This window comes from Prionailurus viverrinus, unplaced genomic scaffold (assembly GCF_022837055.1).
Source record: "Prionailurus viverrinus isolate Anna unplaced genomic scaffold, UM_Priviv_1.0 scaffold_35, whole genome shotgun sequence".
NCBI classification, from domain to species: Eukaryota; Metazoa; Chordata; class Mammalia; order Carnivora; family Felidae; genus Prionailurus; species Prionailurus viverrinus.
The window spans coordinates 3,651,531-3,660,986 of NW_025927605.1; the positions used below are offsets into that span (position 1 = coordinate 3,651,531).

The following is a 9,456-nucleotide window of genomic DNA, read 5'->3' on the forward strand; positions in this document are numbered from 1 at the left end:
GCGCTCAGTTCTTTGCTGCAAGGATCTCTCCCACACAGCGCCTGGCTTTATCAAAGCCAGTGAGAGAGGGAGAAAGAGTTGGCATTAAAATGAAAATCACAATCATTTGTAACTCAGTCACTCGATATTGTCATATCCTGTGGATAGAAGCAAGTTACTCAAGGGGAGGAAATTACATGAGACTCTGAACACCAAGAGGCTGAAATTAATGGGCCACCTTGGAGGCTTCCTACTAGAACCATTACATAATTGAGTGAAAGAATCCAAACACATACATAGTAAGATTTCCTTATATAAAATGTGAAAACATTTAAAACTAAACTCTATTGTTTCTGGGTCATACCTAGGTTATAAAACTATAAAGAAAATAGATGAAATAGTTACTTGAGAAATCAGCATAGTAGCCATCTATAAGATAGAAGGAGAATTATGACCAAGAAAAGACATAGGAAGAGCCATCTTGAGAGCAGTGTTCTATTTCTCGACTCAAGGGTTGTGTATATAGACGATTTGCTCCATAATGATTTTTGTATTTATATGTTTTACACGTTTTAGTATATGTATGTTTTCCACAATAAGAAATTTTTTTGAAAACCAGGAGGAACTCAATTTCTTACTCTGTTTATGTTATTAAAAATGATGAGCTTAAATGAAAGTTGGTTACCCTACCATGAAAGTAATTGGTAATAGCTATCATAAACCTTGGTACTTTGTTAGGACAGGTCTGATCTAGTGATACCTGCATCAACATTAGCATGTGCCAAGCTAAGTGGAGGACAGAACAGAAATTATACTATATTATCATTTGTTTGGAGTTCTAGATCAAAACAATGTGACGGTGAGAAATGTATTGAGACGGCAATTGCCTCTGGTACCAAGGAGTTTACTAAATGACAAGTGGGGACTTTTTGGTCTAAGGGCATGTTCTTCTTGATAAATGTGGGGATTACATGGATGTGCATCACTTTTTGAAAACGTGTCGTACTGGATGAATACAGTCAGGATTTGTGCATTCCAGTGTGTGTAAATTTCACCTAAAATTTATAATAAATCATAAAAGTAAGTGAGAAATGGTGACTACAATTATTTATGAATAAAATCTATGTCTTTACTAAACTGTCATCTTGGCTAATTTGCCTAAAACACAACTCTTTACTTAAATTACACTACTATTCCCACCTATGATGTAAGTGTTTCATATTTTATTACAGTTGTGTGTGTGTGTGTGTGTGTGTGTGTGTGTGTGTGTGTGTGTGTAATCTTTTCAGTTAACTGTAAATAGCTGGTTAGGAGACTCCACATCACATCTGTAATGCCAGTAACTGTCAATGTGTGTATCTCAACAAATCCACTCAACATACATGCTTTAAAACCTGGCAGTAATTTGAGAGAGGCACTTCCCCAATGCTAAAATGAACAGAACAAAGTAGTAGGTCTCTATGTGTGGTCTTCCCGGATGTGTCTCAACCATATGTAATAAGTCTTTCAAAAGATTTGCTGTGTGCTATGTTGGACTATCACAAAATGGAGAATAAGCAGAATTAGTAACTAAAAGAACCCGAATGGACTACATTCCATTCACATTTGAAATAGATCCAAAAACTGTTTGCTGTAGATTTGCCAGCAAAAGGTAAATCCTCAGGAGAGGAACTTGCTGAATATTCAAACTTGTCTTTTTTTTTTCCAGACTTGATGCAGAATAATGTTTTTAAGAATAAGATAAGAAGCAGGGAGAAGATGGAGGCGTAGGAGTATGCTGGGCTCACCTCGTCCTGCTGATCACTTAGATTCCACCCACACCTGCCTAAATAACCCAGAAAACCACCAGAAGACTAGAGAATGGACTCTCTGGAGCCAAGCATAGACAAGAGGCCCACGGAAGAGGGTAGGAAGGGCGGAGAGGAGGGGCGGGCTACACGGACTGGCGAGAGGTAGCCGGGGGCGGTGGAGGGGAAGCCCGCTGGGCAAACAGAGCCCCCGAGTCTGGCTTGCAAAAGCGGAGGGGCCGGACTGCGTGAGTTCTGACAGCCAGCGGGACTTAACATCAGGCATGTTATAAGTCAACAGCTCTGCTCGGAGAGAGGGAGGGCGAGAGGACACCGGGAGGGAGAGGTGTTGAGCCCTGGAAGACAAGAGCTCAGCTCGGCCGGGAACAAAGGCGCTGGCCAGCGCCATCTCCCTCTCCCATCCCCCAGCCAAAACCCCAAAGGGAACCAGTTCACCGAACTTGCTTGCACCGCGCAAACACCCAGCGCTGTGCTTCTGTGGATCCATCCCTCGGACGGGTCGGCCTCCCTCCCTGGTGCTGCAGGGCCCCTCCCTCAGGGGACCACCGACGCAAAGCGAGCTGAGCCCGCCCCTCCCACCCCTGTGCACCTTGCGGATCCACCCCGGGTAATACACCAGATCCCATGAAAGCAGCACCACAAGCCTGGCAGTGTGCAAGTAGCCCACACAGGGGCCACTCCACTCCACATTGAGTCCTGCCCCTGGGCGAGGGGAAGATAAGGTACACACCAGTCTGACTGTGGCCCCAGCGGTGGGCTGGGGGACAGACATCTGGTCTGACTGCGGCCACGCCCACCAACGCAAGTTACTCCAGACAGCACAGGGGAAGTGCCCTGCTGTTCCGCACCACCCCAGGGACTATCGAAAATGACCAAACGGAAGAATTCTCCTCAAAAGAAACTCCAGGAAGTAGCGACAGCTAACGAAATGATCAAAAACGATTTAAGCAATATAGCAGAAAAAGAATTTAGAATAATCGTCCTAAAATTCATCGCTGGGCTTGACAAAAGTGTAGAGGACAGCAGAGAATCTATTGCTACAGAGATCAAGGGACTAAGAAATAGTCAGGAGGAGCTAAAAAAATGCTATAAATGAGGAGCAAAATAAAAGGGAGGCGACCACAGCTCGCATTGAATAGGCAGAGGAGAGAACAGGTGAACTAGAAGATAAAATTATGGAAAAAGAGGAAGCTGAGAAAAAGAGATAAAAAAATACAGGAGTATGAGGGGAGAATTAGAGAACTAAGTGATGCAATAAAACGCAACAATATCCGTATACTAGGAATTCCAGAAGAGGAAGACAGAGAGAAAGGGGCTGAAGGTGTATTTGAAGAAATCATAGCTGAGAACTTCTCTGATCTGGGGAAGGAAAAAGGCACTGAAATCCAAGAGGCACAGAGAACTCACTTCAGACGTAACTTGAATCGATCTTCTGCACGACATATCATAGTGAAACTGGCAAAACACAAGGAGAAAGAGAAAATTCTGAAAGCAGCTAGGGATAAACACGCTCTAACATATACAGGGAGACCGATAAGACTAGTGACAGACCTGTCTACTGAAACTTGGCCGGCCAGAAAGCAATGGCAGGAAATCTTCAATGTGATGAACGGAAAAAATATGCAGCCGAGAATCCTTTATCCGGCAAGTCGGTCATTCAGAATAGAAGGAGAAATAAACGTCTTCCCAAACAAACAAAAACTGAAGGAATTCATCACCACTAAGCCAGCCCTACAAGAGATCCTAAGGGGGATTCTGTGAGTGAAATGTTCAAGGACCACAAAGTACCAGAGATATCACTACAAGCATGAAACCTACAGACATCACGATGACTCTAAACCCATATCTTTCTATAATAACACTAAATGTCAATGGACTAAATGCTCCAACCAAAAGACATACGGTATCAGAATGGATAAAAACAACAAAACAAAACAAAACAAAACAAAACAAAACAAAACAAGACCCATCTATTTGCTGTCTACAAGAGACTCATTTTAGACCTGAGGAGATCTTCAGATTGAAACTGAGGGGATGTAGAACTATCTATCATGCTACTGGAAGTCGAAAGAAAGCTGGAGTAGCCATACTTACATCAGACAAACTAGACTTTAAATTAAAGGCCGTAACAAGAGACGAAGAAGGGCATTATATAATAATTTCAGGGTCTATCCATCAGGAAGAGCCAACAATTATAAATGTCTATGCACTGAATATGGGAGCCCCCAAATATATAAAACAATTAATCACAAACATAAGCAACCTTATTGAGAAGAATGTGGTCATTGCAGGGGACTTTAACACTCCACTTACAGGAACGGAGAGATCATCTAGACACAGGATCAATAAAGAAACAAGGGTCCTGAATGATACAGTGGATCAGATGGACTTAACAGATATATTCAGAACTCTGCATCCCAAAGCAACAGAATATACGTTCTTCTCGAATGCACATGGAACATTCTCCAAGATAGATCACATGCTGGCTCACAAAACAGCCCTTCATAAGTATAAAAGAATTGAGATTATACCGTGCACACTTTCAGACCACAATGCTATGAAGCTTGAAAGCAACCACAGGAAAAAGTCTGGAAAACCTCCAAAAGCACGGGGGTTAAGGAACACCTTACTAAAGAATGAATGGGTCCACCAGGCAATCAGAGAAGAAATTAAAAACTATACGGAAACAAACAAAAATGAAAATACAACAATCCAAACGCTTTGGGACGCAGCGAAGGCAGTCCTGAGAGGAAAATACATCGCAATCCAGGCCTATTTCAAGAAACGAGAAAAATCCCCAATACAAAATCTAACAGCACACCTAAAGGAAACAGAAGCAGAACAGCAAAGACACCCCAAACCCAGCAGAAGAAGAGAAATAATAAAGATCACAGCAGAAATAAACAATATAGAATCTAAAAAGACTGCACAGCAGATCAATGAAACCAAGAGTTGGTTTTTTGAAAAAATAAACAAAATTGATAAACCTCTAGCCAGGCTTCTCAAAAAGAAAAGGGAGATAATCCAAATAGACAAAATCGTGAATGAAAATGGAATTATTAAAACCAATCCCTCAGAAATACAAGCAATTATCAGGGAATACTATGAAAAATACTATGTCCTGCCAACACACTGGACAACCTGGAGGAAATGGACAAATTCCTAAGCACCCACACACTTCCCAAACTCAAACAGGAAGAAATGGAAAACTTGAACAGACCCATAACCAGCAAAGAAATTGAATCAGCTGTCAAAAAATCTCCCAACAAACAAGAGTCCAGGACCAGATGCCTTCCCAGGAGAATTCCACCAGACATTCAAAGCAGAGATAATACCTGTCCTTCTCAACCTATTCCAAAAAATAGAAACGGAAGGAAAACTTCCAGCATTACTTTGATTCCTAAACCAGACAGAGATCCAGCAAAAAAAAGAGAACACTACAGGCCAATATCCCTGATGAATATGGATGCAAAAATTGTCAATAAGATACTAGCAAATCGAATTCAACAGCATATAAAAAGAATTATTCACCATGATCAAGTGGGATTCATTCCTGGGCTGCAGGGCTGATTTAACATTTGCAAATCAATCAATGTGACACATCCCATTAATAAAAGAAAAGATAAGAACCATATGATCCTGTCCATTGATGCAGAAAAAGTATTTGACAAAATTCAGCATCCTTTCTTAATTAAAAACCCTCGAGAAAGTCGGGATAGAAGGAACATACTGAAACATCATAAAAGCCATCTATGAAAAGCCCACAGCTAATATCATCCTCAATGGGGAAACACTGAGAGCTTTCCCCCTGTGATCAGGAACATGACAGGGATGTCCACCCTCACCACTGTTGTTTAACATAGTGTTGGAAGTGCTAGCATCAGCAATCAGACAACAAAAGGAAACATCAAACATCAAAATTGGCAAAGATGAAGTCAAGCCTTCACTTCTTGCAGATGACACGATATTATACGTGGAAAACCCGAAAGACTCCACCAAAAGTCTGCTAGAACTGATACATGAATTCAGCAGAGTCGCAGGATACAAACTCAATGTACAGAAATCAGTTGCATTCTTATACGCTAATAATGAAGCAACAGAAAGACAAATAAAGAAACTGATCCCATTCACAATTGCACCAAGAAGCATAAAATACCTAGGAATAAACCTAAACAAACATGTAAAAGATCTGTATGCTGAAAACTATAGAAAGCTTACGAAGGAAATTGAAGAAGATATCAAGAAACGGAAAAAGATTCCTTGCTCATGGATTGAAAGAATAAATATTGTTAAAATGTCAATACTACCCAAAGCTATGTACACATTCAATGGAATCCCAATCAAAATTGCACCAGCATTCTTCTCAAAGCTACAACAAGCAATCCTCAAATGTGTATGGAACCACAAAAGACCCCGAATAGCCAAAGTAATTTTGAAGAAGAAGACCAAAGCGGGAGGCATCACAATCCCAGACTTTAGCCTCTACTACAAAGCTATAATCATCAAGACAGCACGGTATTGGCACAAAAACAGACACATGGACCAATGGAATAGAATAGAAACCCCAGAATTAGACCCACAAACGTATGGCCAACTAATCTTTGACAAAGCAGGAAAGAATATCCAACGGAAAAAAGACAGTCTCTTTAACAAATGGTGCTGGGAGAACTTGACAGCAACACGCAGAAGGATGAAAGTAGACCACTTTCTTACACCATTCACAAAAATAAACTCAAAATGGATGAAGGACCAGAATGTGAGACAGGAAACCATCAAAACCCTAGAGGAGAAAGCAGGAGAACACCTCTCTGACCTCAGCCGCAGAAATTTCTTACTTGACACATCCCCAAAGGCAAGGGAATTAAAAGCAAAAATGAACTATTGGGACCTCACGAAGATAAAAAGCTTCTGTACTGCAAAGGAAACAATCAACAAAACAAAAAGGCAACCAATGGAATGGGAAAAAATATTTGCAAATGACATATCGGACAAAGGGCTAGTATCCAAAATCTATAGAGAGCTCACCAAACTCCACACCCGAAAAACAAATAATCCAGTGAAGAAATGGGCAGAAAACATGAATAGACACTTCTCTAAAGAAGACACCCAGATGGCCAACAGACACATGAAAAGATGCTCGACGTCGCTCCTCATGAGGGAAACACAATCAAAACCGCACTGAGATACTACCTCACGCCAGTCAGAGTGGCAAAAAGGAACAAATCAGGAAACTATAGATGCTGCCGAGGATGTGGAGAAACGGGAACCCTCTTGCACTGTTGGTGGGAACGCAAACTGGTGCAGCCTCTCTGGAAAACAGTGTGGAGGTTCCTCAGAAAATTAAAAATAGATCTACCCTATGACCCAGCAATAGCACTGCTAGGAATTTACCCAAGGGATACAGGAGTGCTGATGCACAGGGGCACTTGTACCCCAATGTTTATAGCAGCACTTTCAACAATAGCCAAATTATGGAAAGAGCCTTTAAATGTCCACCAACTGATGAAAGGATAAAGAAATTATGGTTTATATACACAATGGAATACTACACGGCAATGAGAAAGAATGAAATATGCCCTTTTGTGGCAACATGGATGGAACTGGAGAGTATTGTGCTAAGTGAAAAGACTGTTATGCTAAGTGAAATAAGTCATACAAAGACAGATACCATATGTTTTCACTCTTATGTGGATCCTGAGAAACTTACCAGAAGACCATGGGGGAGGGGAAGGGAAAAAAGAAAGGTTAGAGAGGGAGGGAGCCAAAAGATAAGAGACTCTTAAAAACTGAGAACAAACTGAGGGTTGGTGGGGGGGTGGGGGGTGGGAGGGAGGGGTGGGTTCGTGATGGGTATTGAGGAGGGCACCTGTTGGGATGAGCACTGGGTGTTGTTTGGAAACCAATTTGACAACAAATTTCATATTAAAAAAAGAATAAGAAACAAAAATAAAGCAATGTCTTCCACAAGATAAGAGCATCTGGAGAAATAAAACCAAACATACATGACACCAAGGTTAACACTTCATGAACTATGAAGCATGGCAGTGATGGGAACCATACAGATAATTGTCTGCCACGGTTGTAGGGTAGAGGACGTGATCCAAGGTAGAAACATCCAACAAAATCCAGTCCAGTGGCTAGAAATCAGCAACGTCATATAAATATACAGCCGTCCCTTTTGCTCAAAACTGCCCCACAAAAGAGGGCCTTTTCTTCTTGTCACATGCAGATCATTACTCATGCCACTGACCATTGGAAGAAATGCACCACCAAAAATAGGACGGCCCTTATCCTACCCACTAGGGGATACAGGAGGGAGAGTACGAAATGTAATTGCAAATGCCACCTATCACGTGACAGCCCACGGTGGAGGAAGATGAGGAGAAAGTGGTCAGGAAGATGCCAGTGGGTGTGAATCAGGAGGAAACACAGACCAGAGAGAATTCATCACATCGAGAAAAGAAATTTTGTTTCCCACAAGTTTAAACCATTACATGCACAAACAATATTGTGTAATTTGATAATTACTTAATATTAGGTAAACAAACACAAGGAAGATGTGTTGACAACTCACCATGGACGGACACTATATAAGAGGCCATGGCACCAGGAGACGTCAGACTCAAGCCCCTCACTCTCCTGGAAACCATCCCAGAACTTCCACCCTCTGACACCATGGTCAACTCCTGTTGTGGCTCCGTCTGCTCTGACCAGGGCTGTGGCCAGGAGACTTGTTGCCGCCCCAGCTGCTGCCAGACCACCTGCTGCAGGACCACCTGCTGTCGCCCCAGCTGCTGTGGCTCCAGCTGCTGCCGCCCCTGCTGTGGGGGTTCCAGCTGCTGTGGCTCCAGCTGCTGCCAGCCTTGCTGCCGCCCCACCTGCTGCCAGACCACCTGCTGCAGGACCACTTGCTGCCGCCCCAGCTGCTGTGGTTCCAGCTGCTGCAGGCCCAGCTGCTGCATCTCTAGCTGCTGCCGGCCCTGCTGTGGGGGTTCCAGCTGCTGTGGCTCCAGCTGCTGCCAGCCCTGCTGCCGCCCCACCTGCTGCCAGACCACCTGCTGCAGGACCACCTGCTGCCGCCCCACCTGCTGTGTGTCCAGCTGCTGCCGCCCCTGCTGTGGGGGTTCCAGCTGCTGTGGCTCCAATTGCTGTGGCTCCAGCTGCTGCCAGCCCTGCTGCCGCCCCACCTGCTGCCAGACCACCTGCTGCCGGACCACCTGCTGCCGCCCCACCTGCTGTGTGTCCAGCTGCTGCCGCCCCAGCTGTTGCTAGGCCCCCTGCCACCACCCACCAACCTGCTCTAGTGGCTCTTGCTGCTGCTGAGTGCCCTGACCTGCACCCTGCTGTTTTCGTCAGCCAATCTCCTTCATGTCGTCCAACGGGGAGCTGAATCATGTGAGGCCAACTGTAAAACCTCAATTCCCAGTGATTTTCAACTGGTTGGCCTTGGAATATACCTCCCTACCACCCACTCCCTCCTCACCTCCTTGTTACTAACTCCACCGCAAATCACTACAAAGATTGTATTATCTGATATAGGTTAACGTGCCACTCTGATTGATGTATCACCTACTGCCAGATTTTCTAATATGGAGATGTTTCTGTATATCAAATAAATCTTGATTTTCCAGGCATAAATATAAGAAATCGTGTCTCGTTCTTTTTCCTT

General features: G+C 43.5%; 1 protein-coding gene across 1 annotated transcript; it reads left to right on the forward strand.

The window, feature by feature from the left end:
* Positions 1-8,462: 8,462 nt before the first annotated feature.
* Positions 8,463-9,059, forward strand: LOC125158561 (keratin-associated protein 4-3-like). The gene has a single exon (XM_047845811.1). The coding sequence runs from the start codon at positions 8,463-8,465 to the stop codon at positions 9,057-9,059; it is 597 nt and encodes a 198-aa protein (XP_047701767.1).
* Positions 9,060-9,456: the final 397 nt, after the last annotated feature.